This window comes from Manihot esculenta, chromosome 12 (genome assembly GCF_001659605.2).
Source record: "Manihot esculenta cultivar AM560-2 chromosome 12, M.esculenta_v8, whole genome shotgun sequence".
Classification (NCBI taxonomy): Eukaryota; Viridiplantae; Streptophyta; class Magnoliopsida; order Malpighiales; family Euphorbiaceae; genus Manihot; species Manihot esculenta.
In genome coordinates, this window is record NC_035172.2 from 22,054,191 (window position 1) to 22,079,851 (window position 25,661).

At 40.3% G+C, this 25,661-nt stretch overlaps 1 protein-coding gene across 1 annotated transcript; it reads left to right on the forward strand.

Moving 5' to 3' along the window:
* Positions 1-1,721: 1,721 nt before the first annotated feature.
* LOC110628033 lies at positions 1,722-15,840 on the forward strand. The gene is made up of 4 exons (XM_043948563.1): positions 1,722-1,831; positions 2,863-3,232; positions 5,178-5,270; positions 15,026-15,840. Exons 2-4 carry the CDS (start codon positions 3,077-3,079, stop codon positions 15,131-15,133), a joined length of 357 nt encoding a protein of 118 aa, XP_043804498.1. The 5' UTR covers positions 1,722-1,831; positions 2,863-3,076; the 3' UTR covers positions 15,134-15,840.
* Positions 15,841-25,661: the final 9,821 nt, after the last annotated feature.

Sequence of the window (25,661 nt, forward strand, 5' to 3'; positions counted from 1 at the left end):
AATTTTTTTTAATTAAAAAAATATTTTTTATTAACTAAATTTTTAAATATTTTAAACAATTAAAAATATAAAAAATATTTTCATAAAATAAAAAAGTCTAAATAAAAGACACTCTTTATACTTTTAAAAAATGATACTTTCTTAATTTAAGTAAAATTCAGAGCCAAAAATATGATTTATTCCAATAGACAATATATTAGCTTTTTTAGTATAGAGATCTTTTAATTAAAATTGTTGAGTATAAAGTTGGCGGCTTGTTTGATGCTTGAGGCCCATAAAATATCAATAGAGGCTCAAATCAAAATGTTTACAATATATATATACACATTAAAACTTAGTCCCGAACGGTATATGAACAGTATTAATTTTAAAATTATTAAAATACTAATTTACCATTGATTGCTTTTCAAGTATTTTTGGCCAGGATATTTATTAACTTACTGTCATATATATGAAAATCCCTGAATACTCTTTTATGCGGGCATAGACACCATCTTTTTTTTTATCGGCTTTACCGCTCGTTAGCTTCCTGCTTTTCTCCCACCTCTTACAAAAAAATGTCAAAAGATATGCGTCCACGTACTTCAATCCTTTTTTTGGTTTTTCTTAGCATTACGCTACTGTTCACTGTTGCTATTTGCCAATTTTTCTATTGCTCACATGGGACGATATCGTTATCTCTGCTGTTTACCTCTGCTTCGTATACTCTTACTGTTCTCCTCCCTGAACCCACTGTGTTTTTTCAAAAAAAAAAAAAAAAAAGTGTTTCATAGTTGTGTATTGTCTATTGGTTGACTGGCTCATCCCCTAAAATATTATTGCTGAATAAATATTATTCTGCATACAGTTCTTTATGTTTCTCTCTTCCCCTTCGAACAAGTTGTCTATTCTCCAGATTTACTAAATCTTTATGTTTAGATTCTTCAAATATGCAGTCTTTAGAAGATTTAGTTAGATTTTTATTTGATAAAAAAGTGACTTCATCATATATTTTGGAGAGTTTCGAATAAGGGATAGACTGAGTTTCTACCTATTCTTGGATAAACAAATCAATGATACACCTTCTTTCCTGTCCGATCCACCTCTAATGAGCTTGAGATGACTCCATTAGAGCAAAAGCATCGAAAATAGGTGGTTTCATAGATAGATCCAAAATTCTTTTGCTCATTTGTGGCCGTTATTGGGTTTCTTCACTCTCTTTGGTTCTGTTGGTTGGGTTTCAGTATCTATTTTGGTGGTTTTTTAATTATCTACTTCTTTGTCTGATTTCTCATTATCATTTTCCTTTCAATCGAGTTTCAAAGGAGTAAAGGAATATAAAGAATGGAGAGCTGGAAGTGGGCTTTCTGCTTTTCTACCATTGTATCAACGGTTGGAGCTGGGCAGGAGCCAACCCACCAAGAGGATTTGAGGTAATTTTGTTCCTGTTCGATTAGTGAGTTTAACGAGTCCGTCCTTCCTTAATAAGTTAAGAATCTCCTCTGCTACTCAAATCAATTTTATAGGGGAGACCATTCTTCAGCCTGATGAAAATGGATTCTCCAAGTATGTTGAATCAACCAATAAAAAATACTTTAGACATTGCCTCTGTTACTCAAATCTTCACTCTCTTTGGTTTTGTTGGTTGGGTTTTAGTATCTATTTTGGTGCTTTTTTAATTATCTACTTCTTTTTCTGATTTCTCATTATCATTTCCTTTCTATTGAGTTTCAAAGGAGTAAAGGAATATAAAGAATGGAGAGTTGAAAGTGGGTTTTCTGCTTTTCTACCATTGTATCAACTGTTGGAGCTGTCAAGCTGAGCAGGAGCCAACCCACCAAGAGGATTTGAGGTAATTTTCCTTTCTTTGGTTCCTGTTCTATTAGTGAGTTTAACGATTAGGAGAGAGTCTTTCTTCCTTACTAAGTTAAGAATCTTCTCTGCTACTCAAATCAATTTTATAGGGGAGACCATTTTGAAGGCTGACGAAAATGGATTCTCCAAATATATTGAATCAACCAATTAAAAATACTTCAGACGTTGCCTCTGCCCCAAATTTACTTTGTATTTATTTTTTTATTCTCGTCTGGATTTGATTTGCCTCTACCCCAAATGTTCCTATTCTTAATTTTTATCTGATTTTATTGTTATGATTACATGATTGCAGGTTGATCTTTATTATTGATCTTTGTTCAAATATTTTATATCAATACTTTTATTTATAATTGATGGTCTCAAATCTAATGTAAATGGTAGGTGTTATAGTGTCATTCTTTGAATAATGTGTTGATGGTAAAAGGAAATATTATTCTGCCATCATTGAATTTGACCTGATTATGTAAATGAAATTGAAAAGTTTTTCAATGGAGAAATTTGACATGGGCCATTTAGACTCCTTTTCATTAAGTAATTTTTTTACTAGATTTGAATATGAAAGATGGATATATATAAGAATGATTGCTTGAGATGTTTTTGTTTTTTACTTTTTTCATTGTTCAAATTTTAAAATTGGAGCTAACATTCAGATGTTCAATTGCTAAGTGTGGAAAATACAGAGATAATTAAATTGCTTATCTTTTATTTTTTATATTCTCAATATTTATGTGAAACTTATATGGACTGAAGGTTAAGTTTACAGCTTTCTTCGATGGAGAAACACCACAAAAAAATAGACTATTAGCGACGGAAATTACTTCCATAAAAAAAAAATCTAGCGACGAAATTAGCGACGGATTAGTGACGAATACTTTATGTTTATATTTCCGACGGATTTGCGACAGATTTTTAAAATATTAGCGAAATTCCATCGCTAATCAGTCAGAAAATGCAAACAATATAAAAAAAAACCCTAATATTCTCTTTCATCCTCTCTTTTGATTTCAGCCACCCTTTTCCTCTCCTCTCTTCTCCTCAACGCCGCATCCTTCTTCTTGCCACTGTCGCCACCGCCGCCACTGCTGATTCCGTGGCTATCACGTGTTGTTGTTGCCTCGCCGTCGCTGTTGCTGCTGCTTTTCCTGCTGCTGTGGCTGTGTCACCATTGCTGGAGCTGCCACCGCCATTGCCACTCATCGCCGCTGCCGCCACTACTATTCCCATGGCTGTTGTGCGTTGTTGTCGCCTTACAGTCGTTGTTGCTACCGCTGTTCCTGCTGCCGCGGCTGTGTCGCTATTGCTGGAGCCGCCACCGCTGTTGCCACTCACCGCTGTTGCCACTCACCGCTGCTACAGTTGCCGATCGTCGCCACTCCGTGTAAGTTAGTGATAGAAAGGTTGGTTGATCCTCTTTTGGTCTGATTAATGTATGCTTGTCCTTGAAAAAATTACTTCATTTTGATGTTGCTTGCCATGTTACCAAATCAATACCATGAATTAATTAAAAATACTTAATTAGTTCATCCATAACTAATTGTAAATAATTATATAATACTAAATTAGGAGCATAATAACAGAGAAGTTCAATGATAGACACAATTGATCTTAAATAAAAATTCACATTAAATTAGGTTCAAAAGGGATTTCAATGCTGCTGATGTACTGTTGAATTGGGCAATTATTTGTGTGCTGTTGAATTGGACCAACAGAATTTACTTACCTTGATTGTGTTAACGGTTATTTAATCTTATTGGATGCATAAATGAAAATATTATGTGAATAATTTAAAAAATTAGAATAAGAGCTTAAATTGCATCATGAAAATATGTCTTTTTATTTTTTTTTTTGCTCCTGCTTTGCTGTGTTTATAATTTCGCACAAAAATTTTAAAGCTCCATTTTTCATTTTTTTTTACCAAAATCCTTGGTTTTTTAATTTAGTCCAAATTAAAAATCTCAATTTCTTTTTTTTTCTTGATATTTAGGTTAAATTAAAATTTATAAGATAATTTAGATAAAAAGGTTAAAAATTAATTAGATTAAACTTTCCTCGTAAACTTAAGAGTAAAATTGAATATTAAGCTTTTTAATTTTAAAAACATAATTTCTTTTAAAAAATTTGTGTTGCTGCTACTGCTGTGCAGCAGCAAGCTTGCTGCACAGTAGCAGTTGCTGCTGCTGTGCTGCAGCAAGCATGCAGATTGCTGCTGCTGTGTAGCAAGCTTGAAGCAGTTGCTGCTGCTGTGCTACAGCAAGTATGCTGCACTCAGCAGAGCAACAAGCTTGTTGCAGCAGCAAGCTTGTGCTGTGAATGCTGCACTCAGCAGCAGCAACTATTGGTTACTTTTATATGAAAAATAATTACATTCTATTTCATGCATAATACTTTATAAAATATATTTATTTAATTTCTTACCTTTATATGAAAAATTGTTCAATTTTTTTTGTTAAAAAAAATAAGTGGAAGAATATTTGGATTACTTTTATTTGAGACTGCGCTGAGCATGCATGCTTATATAATAATATTCAGATTTATAAAAAAAATCAAATTTAGTGGCAGAGATCAATTCAACACTAAAAACTCATTTTTATAACTTTTGATATGTATAGTTCGGCTTGGTCAGTTTACTTTACGTGCCTTCATTCAACTCTACTTTGATATGTATTGTTAAATTAATTAGTGTGTTTGATTTGTTAAATTAGTATATAATTAGAGTTGAATTTGTTTATATTTCAGAATATATTTATCATGTCGGTAGATCGTAGATGGACGTATGAGCGATTAGATCAAAATGACTTCCTTAATTCTGAATTTGAGATTGGAGTGGAGACATTTCTAAACTTTACCCATGCACAAGTACAATTTACATGCCAAGATAAAATTCATTGTCTATGTTCTAAGTGTCAGGATAGAAAATTTCAGAATAGGCAAGATGTTACTTATCACCTTTGCAAATAGAAACATAGAAAAAGATGAGACTATTACAAAACACTCTGGTGGTTCAATAAAATTGGAGGTTCATGAGAATAGATTAGTATAACTCTTTTATTTCTTACTTTTATTTATACAATTCTGTTTTTATATAGATGGTTAGAAATTATTCGTGCATCTTGAGAAGAAATGTAGAGTTTCTCATTAATGATCAAAGAATGGTGATTACAATTGTGAAAAAATACAATGATCTAAGCTTCTACTTTTAATATTTACATAGCTCTTAAATTAACTTGAGAGAAATTAGTTGTAACTCCTTTGGAGAGAAGTTTACTTGAGAGAAGTCTGTTACAACTGTAAAATAACAGTAAAAGTAAGCTCTGAAAGTTCAGGAAATAAGCTCTGGGAGTTGCTGGAAACTACTGGAAGCTGTTGCTGGAAACTACTGGAAGCTGCTGTTAGTTGCTGGAAACTACTGGAGGCTGTTACTGTAATACCCGGCTAGAGTCCGGCATCCGAATTCCTGTCGTCCGGTGGAATCCAGGATGTCAAAATTCTCTAGAATGGTAAGATTTATGTTTTTCTAACGTAATATAGCATGTTTTCATGTTTTCAAGTTGAAATGAAAAGAGTTTTTGAAAGAAAAGAACCAAGACAGAAAAGCCAGGTTCGGCCGCCGAAGGTGACATTCGGCCGCCGAACATGCATGGCTTTCGGTTTCACGATAGGCCGCCGAAGGTGGTCTGGCCAGCCACCTATAAAAGGCCCTCAGTCGGTTGCAAGGATAAGCTTTGTCGTTTTCTTTCACTTTCTGAGGTGAGACCCTGTCCTTTTTGAGTTTTCTTCATGTTTTCATCAAATCATGCAAAGGTTTGATTGATTTTTATGGTATTTTGAAGGTTTTGAACTAAACACTTGAGATTTTGAAGTTTGGAGAGTTTGAAGGAGAGTTGCTCCAAAACTCCACGTTGGGATCGTTCATCTTCTTGTTTTCAAGAGGTAAGTGAAGATCCTGAGCTTGTTTTTATGATTTATGGAAGATTTTTGAGGTTTTGGGGGAGAGTTGCATGAATAGGGTAAAAAGAGAGGTTTTGATGATTTTGTGAGAAAAGCATGTTTATGTGTTATATGTTTGTGTTGTTGGGGTTTTAAGGTAGTTTCTGACCCCTTTGAGCATATGCTTAGGTGTATGCATGTTGAGGAATTGAGGTGTTTGAGTTTGGGAGAGTTTGGTGCATTTTGGCGTGAGGCAGAGCAAGGTTCTGCCTTGCTGATGAACCCAGCTTCGGCCGCTGAAGAATGGTTCGACCGCCGAATGTGCTGAGGAGGTGGCTTCGGTTGCCTAAGCTTGCCCCCGAGCCTTTGGACTTTTGGCTCTGGAGGGGAGGTTCGGCCGCCGAAGGTTAGAGACTTTCGTCTCTGGAGTGCCTTTCAGCCCCCAAAACTTGCCCCCGAAAGGGTTCGGCTGCCGAAAGTTGAGATTCGGCCGCCGAAGGTGCATGAGTTTCGGCTCTGGACAGGACTTTCGGCCGCCGAACCTGCCGCCGAAAGTGTTCTGTCCAGCCTTCCTTTGCATGCTTTGCATGGATGTTTGAGTGAGTTTACGGGGATTCTTGGGGAGTTTAATAGAATTGGTCATAAGCTAGTTTGGTCTCTCATTTGAGTCCATCTGTGTAGGTACAGACCAGAGGAACTAGAGAGAGCAGCAGTGAGTACTGCTCCAGCATTACAGAGCCTGCAGAGTCAGTCCAGAGAGCCAGAGGTGAGTGGAACTAAACTTAATTCTTTTAATTGAGAAATGAAATGCTTTTAGCATCATTCATGCATCATGAGTATGCAGTAGGTTGTTTGCATTAGACTCCACAAATATGTTGCATTGCATAGTTATTTGTTGATGTGGGTGAATGCTGAATGATCCAATAGTTCCAGACAGGAAGTCCAGGACCCCATTCTACGGCCTGGCAAGTATAGGAAAGTCCAGGACCCCATTCTACGGCCTGGCAGGTATAGTAAAGACCAGGTGCCCAGTCTACGCCCTGGCAAATGGTAAGTACAGGTGTTATATACACGTATACATATACAGTATAGGAAGACCAGGACCCCATTCTACGGCCTGGCATGGAACAGTTACTGGGACTATGTGGTGACAGGTTTACCCTTGATGTGAATTGTCTGTGATATGATGCATTCCATGAGATCATGTTTTATGACTTGTTTTACTGTTCTACTCACTGGGCTATAGAGCTCATCCCACTCCCTTAACCCCAGTCTTGCAGGTTCAGTGTACAGTGTACAGGGGAAGTCCAGCAGAGTACAGGAAGAGAGAAGAGTTTTGTAATAGCTTAGAATGGACATGTAATATTAAAGAGATGTACTAGTTGTTGTGCTTGACTTAGTTATTTTGTGTTATAAATCTTGTGTTATGTACATGATCTGTATATGTATATGTTTTACAGAGTATGTGAAAAACCAGGCTTAAACTAGGCTTAACAGGTATGAGTTAACCCATCTAGAGCAAGCTCTAGTCAGGGGTACAGAGTACAGAGATAGTGCATGCACAGGTTAAGCCTTGGTTCAGAAAAGAGGTTTTATTTTCACAGGAAATGTATGATCATGTATGAGATTTACAGGTACCCAGAGAGTATAGCAGGCTTGCTACGGGTTCTGACGGCCTTAAGCCGACCTTAATCCTAGCGCCGGTGGCGATTCGATTTTCGGGTCGTTACAGATTGGTATCAGAGCCCTAGGTTCATATGATCGGACCTATAGAGTGAGTGTCGGGCTCATAGAGAGTAGAGGAAGTCAAGCACAATAGGAAATCATGTCCACTAGGATAGGATGTTGAGTCCTGTCTATTTGATGCTATGACATGCCATGATATGCATGTGCATTATTGCGATATGTGCGTTCAATATATGCTGATATGCTATGTTATGTGTTGTTTCCAGAGTTAAGATGCGAGGAACTCGTCGATCAGCTCGATTGACTGGAGTCCCACCAAAGAGTGAGAGAACAACTGCTCATCCTCCTGCATTGCCAAGGGCAAGGTCTCAGAGATCTAGCAGGGAAAGTACGTCAATAGACCCTAGAAGGTCTGTAGACGAGAGCAAAAGAGGTACAGTTAGAGGAGGAAGATCAGAGGAAGTGAGGGAGGCTATGGAGATTGATCAGTCTATAGATGACAGTATGAGTGTAGGCAGATCTGAAGAAGGTATGGGAGAGTCGCAGGGAGGCGCTCAGGCCTCAGGTTTTGACTATCCATCCTTTCCTCAGGACCCAGGGTATCCGATGGAAGGTATGTCGGAGTACTCTAGTTTTGTCCCATATCCTACTTACATGCCATATATGCCTTATCCTCATTATTATCCACCATATCCTATGTATCCCCCTTCCCCTACCCATCCAAGTGTAGCACACCCAGAGCTAAATGAACCAGTACCTCCACCACCACAACCAGAACCAGTAGCCCCTGTTGTTGAAAGACATCAACCTAGCTCATCTGGAGGTAAGGTGCAAATGACAGAGTACTTGAAATTGGATGCTCCTAAATTCAATCCGGGAGATGATCCATTTGAATACCTCAGATCAGTTAGGATGATAACCAGTGAATTGGGAGCTGATGATAGTAGAGCCATTGAGATGGCAGGGTTTACACTTAAGTGTAAGAAAGCGCGAGAATGGTTCAAGAACTATATAGAGCCCAGGATTGACAGTATGTCGTGGGGAGAGTTCGCCAATGAGTTTGCAGGGTGGGCTTTTCCTGATATCTCTAGGGAGATGAAAGTCATAGAATTTGAGCAGTTGAGACAGACAGACGAGATGAGTGTTGACGAGTTTACAGATAAGTTCCTAGATGTGCTTCAGTATGTGGGTCAAGCCTATGATACTGATCAGAAGAAGGCAAGGAGATATACTATGAGATTGCATCCCAGGTATTCTTCCTTGATTCATCCAGCAGAAAAGGAGAGTTTCCACTCTATAGTGGACGCAGCTAGGAAAATGGAAGCAAGTGCCAATAGTCAGAGACAGTCAAAGGCACAGGCTTCGGGTTCTAAGGCCCCCAGTGCAGCAACGTCAGGTAGCAAAAGATGGGAAAAGGCAAAAGGAACAAAGAGTAAGTTCTGGAGTAAAGTTAAGTCTGGTCTGGGAATAGGTAGTGGCTCAAGCTCTGGCGCAAGCAGTTCAGTATGTAGAAGATGTGGGAGACCACACAAGGGAGCTTGTCAGTTGGGATCTTCAGCCTGTTATAGGTGTGGACAGGAAGGGCATTTTGCTCGGGATTGTCCTCAGGTGACGTTTGCACCATCCCAACATATGAGTTCAGGCAGTGTAGTACAGCCAGCAGCTCCAGCCGTACCTCAGAGTAGTGGCAGAGGTAGAGGGAGAGGGGCAGCCTCTACTTCAGCAGCAGGTTCCCGAGGTGGAAATTCGGTAGCCCCAGCACGGATTTTCACTGTAACACAGGAGGAGGCTAACACGTCGAACACAGTGGTGTCAGGTAATCTCATCATAGGGTGTTCAGATGTGTATGCTTTGATGGACCCCGGTGCTTCTCATTCCTTTGTTGCTTCGAGAGCCATAGAGAGGTTGGGTTTGATGATTTCTGAGTTAGAGTATCCTCTCTGGGTCAGTGGACCCAAGTGTGACCCATCAGTGGTAGTGTCAGTCTGTCGTTTCAGTCCAGTGTTCATAGAGGGTAGATACCTTCCAGCTGACCTTGTGGTTCTAGACTTGACAGATTTTGATGTCATTCTAGGGATGGATTGGTTATCTGCATATAATGCGACCTTGGACTGTAAAGAGAAGGTAGTGAGTCTCAGAGACCAGGATGGGTCAGAGTGTGTCTTCAGAGGAGACAGGAGAGGTACACCCAGAGGTTTGATTTCAGCCCTTCAGGCTCGTCGTTTGCTTAGGAGGGGTTGTCAGGGGTTTCTAGCTCGTGTGAGAGAGCTAGACAGACAGGTTAGGGAACCAGCCGCAGTACCAGTACTCCGAGAGTTTCCAGATGTGTTTCCAGACGACTTACCAGGACTACCACCTGATAGGGAGATAGAGTTTGAAATTGAATTGTTGCCTGATACCAGACCTATCTCTATTCCTCTCTACAGGATGGCACCAGCAGAATTACAAGAGTTGAAAAAGCAGTTGCAGGAGTTGGTAGATAAGGGTTTCATCCGCCGTAGTACCTCACCTTGGGGTGCTCCAGTGCTCTTTGTCAGAAAGAAGGATGGATCCCTCAGACTTTGTATCGACTACAGACAGTTGAACAAGGTCACTACCAAGAATAGGTATCCTCTACCTAGGATTGATGATCTATTCGACCAGCTAGCTGGAGCAGGTTGTTTCTCTAAAATAGATCTGAGATCCGGATATCATCAGTTGAGAGTCATAGAGGCAGATGTGCCAAAGACAGCTTTTAGGACCAGATATGGGCATTATGAGTTCTTGGTGATGCTGTTCGGGTTGACTAACACCCCTGTAGCATTCATGGATCTCATGAATAGAGTTTTCAGTGAGTTTTTGGATCACTTTGTCCTTGTTTTTATCGATGATATCTTAGTGTATTCCAGAGATGCAGAGGAGCATGCCCAGCATCTGAGGATAGTTCTACAGACACTGAGAGAGCATGGTTTGTATGCCAAGTTCTCTAAGTGTGAGTTTTGGTTGAGGAGCATTTCCTTCTTGGGACACGTGGTATCAGTAGAAGGGATTGAGGTAAACCCTAAGAAGATAGAGGCTGTAGCTAACTGGCCCAGACCCACTATAGTGACTGAGATTAAAAGCTTTTTGGGACTGGCAGGTTACTACAGGAGGTTCGTTCAGGACTTCTCGAAGATAGCTGCTCCTATGACCAAACTAACTCAGAAAAACCAGAAGTTTGTCTGGTCAGACCAGTGTGAAGAGAGCTTTGAGGAGCTCAAAAGTAGATTGACATCAGCACCAGTGCTAGCTCTGCCTGTTAGTAACGAGGATTTCACAGTGTTCTGTGATGCGTCTCGAGTGGGATTGGGTTGTGTTTTGATGCAGAGTGATAGGGTGATTGCTTATGCTTCTAGACAGTTGAAGAAGCACGAGTTGAATTACCCCACCCATGACCTAGAGATGGCAGCAGTTATCTTTGCACTCAAGATGTGGAGGCATTACCTCTACAGGGTTAAATGCGAGATTTTCACTGATCACAAGAGTTTACAGTACATCTTGAGCCAGAAAGAGCTGAATTTGAGGCAGAGAAGATGGGTAGAATTGCTCAGTGATTATGATTGTAAGATCCAGTATCATCCGGGTAAGGCGAATGTGGTGGCAGATGCCCTAAGCCGGAAGTCACTAGGTAGTTTATCCCATATAGCAGTAGAGCGGAGACCAGTAGTGATGGAGCTTTACAAGCTCATTGAGGAAGGGTTACAGTTAGAATTGTCTGGTACAGGTGCGTTGATAGCACAAATGAGAGTGACACCAGTGTTTCTGGAGCAGATAGCATAGAAACAGCACGAGGACCCTGAATTGATGAAAATTGCCAGGACTGTTCAGTCAGGCAACAGTGCAGAGTTCAGATTTGACAGCAAAGGGATCCTTCGCTATGGGAGTCGACTTTGTGTACCAGATAGTAGCAGTGTGAAGGAAGACATTATGAGGGAAGCTCATAATGCGAGGTATAGTATTCACCCAGGAGCCACCAAGATGTATCAAGATCTGAAAAGGGTATATTGGTGGCCAGCCATGAAGAAAGAAGTGGCGCAGTTCGTGACAGCCTGTGAGATTTGTCAAAGGGTGAAACTAGAACATCAGATGCTGGCTAGAATGCTTAACCCACTGTCGATTCCAGAGTGGAAATGGGAAAATATAGCTATGGATTTTGTAGTAGGCTTACCGGCAGCGTCCAACAGGATAGACTCCATATGGGTGATTGTGGACAGACTCACGAAAGCTGCTCATTTTATTTCAGTTAGGAGTAACTATTCTGTGGATAAGTTGGCACAGATATATCTAGATGAGATAGTGAGATTACATGGAGTTCCAGTGTCTATAGTTTCAGACAGAGGACCTCAGTTCACCTCCAGATTTTGGCAAAGTCTGCAGAGTGCGATGGGCACGAGGTTGGATTTTAGCACTGCTTTCCATCCACAGACTGATGGACAGTCAGAGAGAACCATCCAGACCATTGAAGATATGCTCAGAATGTGTGTGTTAGACTTTGGCGGTTCTTAGAGGCAGCATCTACCTCTGGTGGAGTTTGCCTACAATAACAGCCATCATGCTAGCATCGGGATGGCTCCTTATGAAGCGTTGTATGGGAGGAAGTGCAGATCACCTGTTTGCTGGGAAGAGGTAGGAGAGAAAGCTCTTGCAGGGCCAGAGTTAGTAGAGATTACCAGTAGAGTGGTACCCATGATCAGAGAGAGGATCAGAACAGCTCAGAGCAGGCAGAAAAGCTATGCAGACGTACGCAGAAAGCAGATAGAGTTTCAGAAGGGTAGTATGGTATTGCTGAAAGTGTCTCCAATGAAAAGAGTGGTTCGGTTTGGCAGAAAAGGTAAGTTAGCTCCACGATACATTGGACCCTTTGAGATTTTGCAGAGGATCGGAAATGTGTCGTATAAGCTGGATTTACCTGTGTCTATGGAGAGAATTCACCCGGTATTTCATGTTTCTATGCTACGGCAGTTTGTGTCAGATCCGAATCAGGTTCTGAGTGAGCATGATGTGGAGATTCTTAGAGATCTCACCTATGTAGAGCAGCCAGTACGGATTCTGGATACACAGATCAGACAGTTAAGAAATAAGGAAATTCCGATGGTGAAAGTCCTATGGAACCACCATAATCTAGAAGAGTGTACTTGGGAGACGCGGGAGTCTATGCTCCAGCAGTATCCATATCTGTTTTGAGGTTAGTTTCCTCCTTTTTATGTGTTTATTTGTTTAGGAATATTCGAGGACGAATGGTCTTAAGGGGGGGAGAATGTAATACCCGGCTAGAGTTCGGCATCGGAATTCCTGTCGTCCGGTGGAATCCAGGATGTCGAAATTCTCTAGAAGGGTAAGATTTATGTTTTTCTAACGTAATATAGCATGTTTTCATGTTTTCAAGTTGAAATGAAAAGAGTTTTTGAAAGAAAAGTACTAAGGCAGAAAATCCAGGTTCGGCCGCCGAAGGTGACATTCGGCCGCCGAACATGCATGGCTTTCGGTTTCACGATAGGCCGTCGAAGGTGGTCTGGCCAGCCACCTATAAAAGGCCCTCATTCGGTTGCAAGGATAAGCTTTGCCGTTTTCTTTCACTTTCTGAGGTGAGACCCTGTCCTTTTTGAGTTTTCTTCATGTTTTCATCAAATCATGCAAAGGTTTGATTGATTTTTATGGTATTTTGAAGGTTTTGAACTAAACACTTGATATTTTGAAGTTTGGAGAGTTTGAAGGAGAGTTGCTCCAAAACTCCACGTTGGGATCGTTCATCTTCTTGTTTTCAAGAGGTAAGTGAAGATCCTGAGCTTGTTTTTATGATTTATGGAAGATTTTTGAGGTTTTGGGGGAGAGTTGCATGAATAGGGTAAAAAGAGAGGTTTTGATGATTTTGTGAGAAAAGCATGTTTATGTGTTATATGTTTTGTGTTGTTGGAGTTTTAAGGTAGATTCTGACCCCTTTGAGCATGTGCTTAGGTGTATGCATGTTGAGGAATTGAGGTGTTTGAGTTTGGGAGAGTTTGGTGCATTTTGGCGTGAGGCAGAGCGAGGTTCTGCCTTGCTGATGAACCCAGCTTCGGCCGCCGAAGAATGGTTCGGCCGCCTAATGTGCTGAGGAGGTGGCTTCGGTTGCCTAAGCTTGCCCCCGAGCCTTTGGACTTTCGGCTCTGGAGGGGAGGTTCGGCCGCCGAAGGTTAGAGACTTTCGTCTCTGGAGTGCCTTTTAGCCCCCGAAACTTGCCCTCGAAAGGGTTCGGCTGCCGAAAGTTGAGATTCGGCCACCGAAGGTGCATGAGTTTCGGCTCTGGAGAGGACTTTCGGCCGCCGAATTTGCCGCCGAAAGTGTTCTGTCCAACCTTCCTTTGCATGCTTTGCATGGATGTTTGAGTGAGTTTACGGGGATTCTTGGGGAGTTTAATAGAATTGGTCATAAGCTATTTTGGTCCCTCATTTGAGTCCATCTGTGTAGGCACAGATCAGAGGAACCAAAGAGAGCAGCAGTGAATACTGCTCCATCATTACAGAGCCTGCAGAGTCAGTCCAGAGAGCCAGAGGTGAGTGGAACTAAACTTAATTCTTTTAATTGAGAAATAAAATGCTTTTAGCATCATTCATGCATCATGAGTATGCAGTAGGTTGTTTGCATTAGACTCCACGAATATGTTGCATTGCATAGTTATTTGTTGATGTGGGTGAATGCTGAATGATCCAATAGTTCCAGACAGGAAGTCCAGGACCCCATTCTACGGCCTGGCAAGTATAGGAAAGTCCAGGACCCCATTCTACGGCCTGGCAGGTATAGTAAAGACCAGGTGCCCAGTCTACGCCCTGGCAAGTGGTAAGTACAGGTGTTATATACACGTATACATATACAGTACAGGAAGACCAGGACCCCATTCTACGGCCTGGCACGGAACAGTTACTGGGACTATGTGGTGACAGGTTTACCCTTGATGTGAATTGTCTGTGATATGATGCATTCCATGAGATCATGTTTTATGACTTGTTTTACTGTTCTACTCACTGGGCTATAGAGCTCATCCCACTCCCTTAACCCCAGTCTTGCAGGTTCAGTGTACAGTGTACAGGGGAAGTCCAGCAGAGTACAGGAAGAGAGAAGAGTTTTGTAATAGCTTAGAATGGACATGTAATATTAAAGAGATGTACTAGTTGTTGTGCTTGACTTAGTTATTTTGTGTTATAAATCTTGTGTTATGTACATGATCTGTATATGTATATGTTTTACAGAGTATGTGAAAAACCAGGCTTAAACCAGGCTTAACAGGTATGAGTTAACCCATCTAGAGCAAGCTCTAGTCAGGGGTACAGAGTACAGAGTACAGAGTATAGAGTACAGAGTACAGAGTACAGAGTACAGAGATAGTGCATGCACAGGTTAAGCCTTGGTTCAGAAAAGAGGTTTTATTTTCACAGGAAATGTATGATCATGTATGAGATTTACAGGTACCTAGAGAGTATAGCAGGCTTGCTACGGGTTCTGGCGGCCTTAAGCCGACCTGAATCCTAGCGCCGGTGGCGGTCCGATTTTCGCGTCGTTACAGTTGCTGGAAACTACTGGAGGCTGCTGTAAAATAACAGCAAATAAGCTACTGAAAGCTGCAGTTCATATGTTAATAGCTCCCCCTCAAGCTTGGGATGGGAAGACATGAACCATTCCTAGCTTGGAAACAAGAAATTTGAATGCAGCAGAAGGAAGAACCTTAGTAAACATATCTGCTATCTGAAATTTTGATGGAATATGAGAAGTAGTAATGAATCCAGCCTTTAATTTCTCTCTAACAATATGGCAGTCAATATCCAAGTGTGTGGCAGTTAAAAGAGTTTCTGACCAAAAATGTGAAGGAAACTTGGATTGAAACATTAAGGACCTTACCACTTGTAGTAAATGTTTATGTTTCCTTTCAACAACTCCATTTTGCTGTGGAGTATATATGCATGTCCTTTGGTGTCTAATTCCTTTAGAACTAAATAAAGAAAAACAGTCATTGTTTAAGAATTCAGAACCATTATCTGTTCTGATAGCTTTGACATGAATTTTAAACTGATTTTCGATATGAGCGAGAAAATGGGTTAATACAGAAGGTACTTGAGTTTTGGAATTTAACATATAGGTCCAAGTGAACCTAGAATTGTAATACCCGGCTAGAGTCTGACATCGGAATTCCTATCGTCCGGTGGAATCCAGGATGTCGGAAAAACAGATATATAAACAGACCATGTATATACAAAGATTTACAGAACAACTGAATCAAGCACAACTCTGACTCTATACAACTTTTACATTTCTTTATATTATTACATGTCCACACTATGCTATTACAAAAGAAGGACAGGGTCTCACCTCAGAAAGTGAAAGAAACAGGCGATCCTTATCCTTTCAACCGACTGAGGGCCTTTTATAGGTGGCTGGCCAGACCACCTTCGGCGGCCACACGTGAAACCGAAAGCCATGCATGTTCGGCGGCCGAATGTCACCTTCGGCGGCCGAACCTGGCTTTTCTGCCTTAGTTCTTTTCTCTCAACAACTCGGTTCTTTTTAACTTTAAAACATTAAAACATACTACATTACATTAGAAAAACATAAATCTGACCCTTCTAGAAAATTTTGACATCCTGGATTCCACCAGACGACAGGAATTCCGATGTCAGACTCTAGCCGGATATTACATTCTCTCCCCCTTAAGAACATTCGTCCTCGAATGTTCCTCAAACAAACAGACAAATAAACACAGAAAAGGAGGAAAACTAACCGCAAAACAAATATGGATACTGCTGGAGCATAGACTCCCGCGTCTCCCAGGTGCATTCTTCTAAATTATGATGGTTCCACAGAACTTTCACCATCGGAATTTCTCTATTCCTTAGCTGCCTGATCTGCGTGTCCAGAATCTGTACTGGCTGCTCTACATAGGTGAGATCTCTAAGAATCTCCACATCAGGCTCACTCAGAACCTGACTCGGATCTGATACAAATTACCGTAGCATAGAAACATGAAATACCGGGTGAATTCTCTCCATAGAACCAGGTAAATCCAGCTTATACGACACATTCCCGATTCTCTGCAAGATCTCAAAGGGTCAAATGTACCGTGGAGCTAACTTACCTTTTCTTCCAAAATGAACCACTCTTTTCATTGGAGACACCTTCAGTAATACCATATTACCCTCCTGAAACTCTATCTGCTTTCTGCGTACGTCTGCATAGCTTTACTGTAAATCTTTTGTGTACATGGTCTGTTTGTATAACAGTTTTATGAGCATGTGAAAAACCAAGCTTAACAGATATGAGTTAACCCATCTAGAGCAAGCTCTAGTCAGGGGGTACAGAGTACAGAGATAGTGCATGCACAGGTTAAGCCTTGGTCCAGAAAAGTTTTTATTTTCACAGGAAATGTATGATTATGTATGAGATTTACAGGTACCCAGAAAGTATAGCAGGCTTGCTACGGGTTCTGGCGGCCTTAAGCCGACCTGAATCCTAGCGCCGGTGACGGTCCATTTTGGGGTCGTTACAAGAATGATCATCAACAATGGTGAACATATAGTATGCACCTGTCACAGATTTAATTCTATATGGTCCCCATAGATCCATATGTAACAATTCAAAGATGGTGAGAGAATGTTCAACGTTGGAGGGAAACACAAGTCTTTCTTGTTTAGCCATTGGGCAAACAGTACAAGGAAGTAAATCACTGCTAATGATGGGTACAACAGATAAATGCTTCATTTTATTGGTAGAAGGGTGTCCTAATCTGCTATGCCAAAGCTGAAACAAGTGAGGTTCATGTGTCGTACAAGCATTATTTACTTTTGTAATGGAAAAAGACCGTTTGTTGATATGATATAACCTACCAACAACTAATCCAACAGCAATTTCTTCTTTACTCTGCAAATCCTGCAATACACAGTGGTCAGGATATTGAGTAACAAAGATTTTACAGGTAAAGGCAAGGTAATTCACAGATAAGAGATTGCAATGAAAATCTGTGATGTAAAGTGTATTGAACAAGGTAATTCTAGGTGAAAGTTGAATGGTTCCAGTGTGGGTAACAAGTTTTGTTCTTCCATCTGGTAGTCTAACATGTCTAGGTATTTTTAGCTTGGAAATGGAATCAAAAAGGGCAAGGTCACTCGACATATGGTCTGTAGTACCTGAGTCAACAATCCAGGTTCCTTTATCCATACATTCAAAGTTGCTAGAGTAATTAATAGAAGCAATACCTGCAAAGCTAGAAGCATGATGTGCAGTGGCAACCTCCTCAACACTCGATTGAATAGATTTCCCTTTAAGAGCCTTTGATATCTCAAATTGCACTATTCTGGAGATACTATCTGTCATATTGTCAGTGACAGTGTGAGAAGCATTAGTAGTTTCAGTATCCAAAGGAGATTCAGCTATTACATTAAAGGCCACTGTATTGTTGGATTTTGCTCCATATTTCTGCTTCTTGAATTCAGAAAACTATTCTGGATAGCCATGGAGTTTAAAGCATTTCTCCTTCAAGTGTCCAGAGGTCTGACAGAAATCACAGTACCTGTCTGCTTTGTTCTTAGAATTAAACTTACTGTCACCTGAAAATTGCCTTCTAGAGTTGTTGAATCTCTGAGCAGCCATAACAGTTGTGATATCAGAAGATTCAGGGAAGGTTACTTGAATTTCTTTCTGTTTTTCTACATTCTGTACCATTCCATATGCTTACTTGCAGAAGGTAATGGATCAAGCAACAAAATCTGATTAGACACATACTCATATTGATGATTCAGGCCCATGAGAAACTGTATCAATCTCTCCCTTTCTTCAAAAGCAGTTAATTCCTTAGCTGCACCACAAGCACATGGTGGCAAGGGACAAAGTACCGACAATTCATCCCAACATCTTTTCAATTTGTTATAATAAACAGCAAGAGTCATAGATCCTTGGCTTATATTAGCCAATTCTTTCTTGATTTGGAAAAATAAAGGACCATTACTTTCCCCAAATCTCTCAGCTATGTCATTCCATAGATCATGAGCAGATGGTGCATACAGAAATCCGTCTGACAGATCTCTAGAAATTGAGTTTAAAATCCATGAAATGATCATAGAATCTACCATTATCCATTTCTTATATTCAGGAGCATTAGAATCAGGTTTAGATATCTTGCCTGTAACAAATCCAAGCTTATCTTTGGCTTTTAAGGCAATTATCATGGATCTTGTCCAAGACAAGTAGTTTGGACCAGTGAGAAGATTACTAACCAGTTTTATGCCAGGATTATCTGAACTTGACAGTGTTAATGCTGATTCAAGTTCTAGATCAAGCGTTACATCTACAGCAGTAGGGTTTGTAGTATTTGCCATCGTATACAATCAACAAAGATCACAAAGAAAGCTATCTCAGACACAATTCACAAGGATCAAGAATGATAAAAATATGAAGAAGAAACAGAGTTTCAGAGCAGAAGCTTAGATAGCTTGCTCTGATACCATGAGAAGAAATGTAGAGTTTCTCATTAATGATCAAAGAATGGTGCTTACAATTGTGAAAAAATACAATGATCTAAGCTTCTACTTTTAATATTTATATAGCTCTTAAATTAACTTGAGAGAAATTAGTTGTAACTCCTTTGGAGAGAAGTTCATTTGAGAAAAGTCTGTTACAACTGTAAAATAACAGCAAAAGTAAGCTCTGGAAGTTCAGCAAATAAGCTCTGGGAGTTGCTGGAAACTACTGGAAGCTGTTGCTGGAAGCTACTGGAAGCTGCTGTTAGTTGCTGGAAACTACTAGAGGTTGTTGCTGGAAACTACTGGAGGCTGCTGTAAAATAACAACAAATAAGCTACTGGAAGCTACAGTTCATATGTTAACACATCTTATGTTGTGTGATTATTTCTTTTTGTAGGTAAAGAAGTTAGGTAGACAACCAACTCAACTTGAACTATTTCATGCAACTCACACAAAAAAGGAGAGTCAAGGTGTTTTCATTGATGGAAAATCACGACGAGTTGATGTAAGTTACTTTTTGCTTATTTATTGTTATCACATTATTTTTGTATTTGTTATGTTATTATTAGTTGTGTATGGTTAATGAAATGTTTATTAAGTTTTCTTTTTTTACTTAGGGAGCTTATTTGAGTGCCATTGCTAAAAATGTGAATGACAATTGTGAGAGTCAGTCTGCTTTTGATTTGAATAAGTGTATTGAAATTTCTGAAAGTAGTAAAGAGAGGGTTTATGGTTTTGGATCTTCTCATATTGCAAAATCAGGAACTCCAACTACCTCTTTCTCATGTACATCAACTCATCCTGGAGGACCTTCTCAAACTATGTTTTCTTTAGAGGAGGTTAAATAAATATTAGAGCAAAACCGGATCAAAATGAAAGAAGACATGGAGTAAATGCAAGAGCAAATGCGAGTGCAGATAAAAAAACAAATAAAAGATCAGATGAAATCATTGAAGAATAAAAAAAGATCTTCACCGCATAACACAACTGCAGATTCTATTTCTCTATCAAATGGTTCAACAAATTCATAGATTAGTTTTAAATTTTATGAACATTATTAAGTATTATGGATTTATTTTAAATTTTATGACCATTGTTAAGTATTATGAATTTATTTTAAATTTTATGAACATTGTTAAATATTATGTATTTATTTTAAATTTTATGAATATTGTTAAGTATTATGAACATTAATTATAATTATTATGAATGATGTTTGATTTATATTAAATATAATTCTTAATTATAAATTATTTGATTATACAGTGAATATCTAAATAAAAGCAGAAAATTATTTTTTGTGATCGAATTTTAATAGATTAGTGACGGATTAGCGACAGATTTGTGAGAATATTTGTTAAAATGTGTTAATATTTTCTACGGATTTCCGACGGAAATTTTCCGTCGCTAATTATTTTCGACATATTAGCGAGGAATTGTTTCTGACGGGTTGTTCGTCGCAAAAATTTTCGATGGACTTATCCGTCGGAAAAGTCGTCGCAAATTTATTTGACGGATTTCAGATCCGTCGAAAATCCGTCGCTACTATTTTCGACGGAATTCTGATCCGTTGAAAAAAATTAGCGACATGACTTTAAGCGACAGATTTGAGTCCGTCGGAAATCCGTCGTTGAAAGTTTTAGCGACAGATTTTTGACTATCAGCGATGGAAAAATCAGTTGCTGATAGTCTGTTATTTTATAGTGAAATTTGACATGGGGCCGTCCATTTAAGTTTAGACTCCTCTTCATCAAGTAATTTTTTTACTAGATTTAAATATGATAGATGGATATACATAAGAATAATTGCTTGAGATGTTTTATTTTTTACTTTCTTCATTGTTCAGATCTTAAAATTGGAGCTAACATTCAGATGTTCGATTGCTAAGTGAAAAATAGAGAGATAATTAAATTGCCTGTCTTTTATCTTTTCTATTCTCAACATTTATGTGAAACTCATATGGACTGAAATTTAAGTTTACGGCTTGAAAATAATGTCCAAGTAAGCAAGTAATAATGCTTCCATACATGAAAAGATAACATTGCAATTACAAATATTTGAATTGGTAATCTTAAAATCATGAGGTTTTACCCTATAAACTTGCAAGATTGTAATATTTGATGGTCTAGAACCACAACTTAACAAGTTAGTTTTGTTTTAATATTAGTTTGCATACATTTTGAATAGGTTACATGTTACAAACAAATAAAACTTCAAATTAAATAAAGTCTGGCTTTAACAATAATAGTCAAATTAATCTAGCTACAAAATGATTATAAAATTGAGATGATTTTAGCTTACCTATTATTTGCTGCCAATTTACTTTATACAATTTCCCATGCAACATTCTTTTGACATTGGAATTGTAATACTCGGCTAGACTCCGGTATCGGAATTCCTACCGTCCGGTCGAATCTCGGATGTCAAAAACCTCTAGAAGGATAAAAATTATGTTTTCATAAAATGTTTTAATGTATTTTAAGGTTTTAAGTAAGAAAGAAATTGAGTTTTGAATGAAAAAGACCATGGAGGCATTTCCAGGTTCGGCCGCCGAACGTGGGATAAATTAGGGGGGCACGTTAGGCTTCCGAATGTGGCTCATGCTCGGCCGCCAAACCTTATATTCGGCCGCCGAACATGCATGCGTTTTGGAGTCGCCTTCGACTTCCGAAGGTGGACTGGCTAGCCACCTATAAAAGGACCCATGGCCAAAAATGGGCGAGCTTTCTCCCCTATTTTCGGCCAACGGTGAGTCCATGCCCTCCCATGGTTGGTTTTGATGTTCTTCCTCAAATCTTTCAAGTTTTAACAAGTTCTAATTTGGTTTTGAAGATTTTTGAAGCTTAGAGCAAGTTTTGGAGCTTGGAGGTCCAAGGAGCTAGATTTCTCCCATCTCCAAGTTAGAATCGTCTTTTCTCTCGATCTTCAAGAGGTAAGCCTAGATCCTACCTTTCTTGTATGTTTTAAACAAGTTTTATGAAAGTTTATGGGGTAGAAATGCATGTTTGAGTTAGTTGATTGCATGTTAGGGTTTATGTTGAGTTTATGGGTAATGTATGTATTTTGAGTTGCTTTATGTGTTTTTGTTGGGGTTTAGGATAGTTTGAGACCCCTAAATGCTTAATTGCTTGTGTATGCATGTTGTAGAATAGCTAAATGCATGTTTGAATGGTCTGGAAGGCAAAATGTGCATAGATTGGCTGAGTTCTGCCACTTTGGAAGAAATCAGGTTCGGCAGCCGAAGGGACTTTCGGCCGCCGAAGGTGCCGCCGAACATGCATGAATTTCGTCTCTGGAGGAAAATTTTGGCCGCCGAAGGTGCCGCCGAAAGCGACTGAGTTTCGGCTCTAGAGGGACTTTCGGCCGCCGAACCTGCCGCCGAAAGTGCCCTGTTCAGCCTTTCTTTGCATGTTTTCTATGATTATTTTAAGGTGTTTTAGGGGATTTTTGGGGAGCATTTTAGAGTCATGTTCATGTATGTTTGGTCCCTCATCTGAGTCCACCTGTGTAGGTTCGGACCCGAGGAACCGAGGACCCTAGCAGTGAGATAGCTGCTTCAGTGTCTTGTCAGAGCTAGCCTGAGGTGAGTAGAATGACTCTTTATGTTTCAAAGCAAATAATGAAAGTTTAGCATGATTCACGCATCATGAATGCCATGAGATATATTAGGTTGTTTGTATTAGAATTCACGAATATGTTGCATTGCATATTATGTTGTTGATGTGGATGAATGTTGGATGATCCTTTAGCCCTCACTATGATGAGATATAATATGATGTGATATGGAAGTCCAGGTGTAGCCTGCACTACGCCCCTGGCACAATGTAAGAGAAAGTTCGGGTGTGGCCTACACTACGCCCCCGGCATGAATGGATATGTATGATATGATATGTGTAAGAGAAAGACCAGGTGTGGCCTGCACTACGCCCTTGGCATGATTGGATTATTTAGAGGGCTATTGGTGACAAGTTCATCCTTAATGTGATTTGTCTGTGATGTGATGCATTCCATGATAGCATGTGCTTTAAATATTTTATTATTCTACTCACTGGGCTCTAGTAGCTCACCCCATTCCCTTAATCCCCTAGGTTTGCAGGTTCGGGCTAGATCAGGAAGTCAGCAAGAGTAAAGTTATGTTTATGTAATAGTTAGCTGTGGACATGAGAAAAACATTGTAATGTAAAGTATAATGATGTAATGTAAAGAATTGTATTAAGGATAGAATTGTGCTTGGCCCTAGAGTATGTTAATCCCTTTGTGATACATGATCTTGTTGATGATATTTATGTAAACCAAGCTTAATGTATAATATGTTACCCCATGGGAGCATTTGATGAGGGCTCTAGTGTGGGGTTTAATGTTTATGATTATGAGTTGTGCATGCACAGGTTAAGCTTGGTAAAGGAAAGGAAAAAGTTTAAATTTTTTATGTATAATGTTGATCATGTATGGGATTAAACAGGTATATAGGATATATGTTAGGCTTGCTACGGGTCCCGGCGACCTTAAGCCGATCTGGATTCTAGCGCCGGTAGCGGTCTGGTTTTCGGGTCGTTACAGAATGGTATCAGAGCCCTAGGTTCATATGGTCGAACCTAGAGAGTGTCGAGCTCATAGATGTTATAGAAGGGCAAGTACAATAGGAAAATCATGTCCACTAGGATAGGATGTAGAGTTCTGTCTTGAATAATGATGTGAAATGCCATGATTTTATGCATGTGCATTGATGATATACTATGTATGTGATGTATGTGATGCGGGTTCATGTGTTTCCACATGAACCAATTGATGCTAATATTTATGTGGTGTGTACTATTTTTTTTCAGTAAAGCAAGATGAGAGGAACTTGTCGATCTGCACGATTGACTGGAGTACCACCTCAGGATGAGGGCACGGATGCCCGTCCTCCTGCATTGCTTAGGGCAATATCCTGCAGGTCTAGCAGGGAGAGAACGTCAAGGGACCCTAGAAGGTCTTTTGATGTGAGCAGAAGGGAAACAATTCAAGGTGGAATGTCAGAAGATGTGGGGGATGAGATGGATGTGGATCAAAGGAGGAATGGCAGTCTTGGTGTGAGCATGTCTGAAGAGGGCATGGGAGAGTCTCAAGGAGGCACTCAGGCCTCGGGGTTTGTTCAGCCACCCCAGTACCCATCCTTTTCACAGAATCCCGGGTATTCGATGGGAGGTATATCGGATTACTCCAGTTTTAACCCTTATCACTCTCACATGCCATACCCACCTTTCTACCCACCGTACCTACAGTACCCTATGTACCCACCCCCATCTTTCTACCCAGGTACAGCAAACCCTAACCCAAGGAATGTTGCACCTCCTCCACCACCAGCAGAACCTATGGTCCCAGAAACCCAAGTACCTAAACCTAGCTCATCTGGAGGGAGCAAGGTCAAGATGACCGACTACTTGAAGTTGGATGCTCCTAAGTATGAAACAGGTGATGAGTACCTCAGGACGGTCAAGATGATTACAGATGAGTTAGGGGCTGATGATAGTAGAGCCATTCAGATGGCTGGGCTCACACTAAAGTGTAAGAAGGCCCGAGAGTCGTTTAAAAATTATGTGAACCTGAGGGTGGATAGTCTATCATGGGAGGAGTTTGCTAATGAGTTTGCTGGATGGGCTTTCCCTGATAGCTCAAGGGAGCTGAAAATGATCGAGTTTGAGCAGTTGAGGCAGATGGAGGAAATGATTGTAGATGAGTACACAGATAGGTTCTTAGAGTTGTTGCCATTTGCGGGGCAAAATCTGGATTCAGATCAGAAGAAGGCTAGGAGGTATATCATGAGGCTTCATTCCAGATATTCCTCCTTGATCCAGTCAGCAGAGAGGGAGAGTTTCCATGCTATAGTGGATATGGCCCGGAGAATGGAGGCTAGTGCAATAATCGAAGGAAAAGTCAGGCAGTTAGTGGCACAGCCTTCTGGTTCCAAGACCCCCGACGGGGGAAGGTTAGACTCCTCTTCTCTGAATGCAGTAGCTTCAGGTGAAAAGAAAAAGTGGGATAGAGGCCTCAGGAAGTCCAAGAAGAACAAGTTCTGGAACAAGATCAAGTCAGGTCTGGGTTTAGGAGGTGGCTCGAGCTCAGGTGCAGATAATGCAGTATGTATGAAGTGTGGGAAGCCGCACAAGGGAGTATGTCGGTTTGGGACGACAGCCTGCTTCAGATGTGGGCAGGAGGGACACATGGCACGGGAGTGTCCTAGAGCAGCTTATATGGCACAGTCCCAACAGACAGCTTCTGGTAGTGTGGCTCAGCCAGTAGCTCCAGCCACGACGCAGGCCAGTGGCAGAGGCAGAGGGAGAGGGGCAGCCTCTTCTTCAGTGGGTTTCAGGAGTGAAGGTCCATCAGCTCCAGCACGGATCTTCACCATGACACAGCAGGAGGCAAATGCATCAAACACCGTGGTGTCAGGTAATCTCATCATTGGTTGTTCATATGTTTATGCCTTAATGGACCCTAGTGTGCATCTCATTCTTTTATTGCTCTGAGAGCCGTCGAGAGGTTGGGTTTGATGGTCTCTGGGTTAGAGTGTCCCCTAAGGGTCAGTGGACCCAAGTGTGACCCGTCAGTGGCAGAGTCAGTCTGCCAGTGTAGTCCAATTTTTGTGGAGGGGAGATGCCTTTCAGCCGACCTTGTGGTTCTAGATTTGACAGATTTTGACGTCATTCTAGG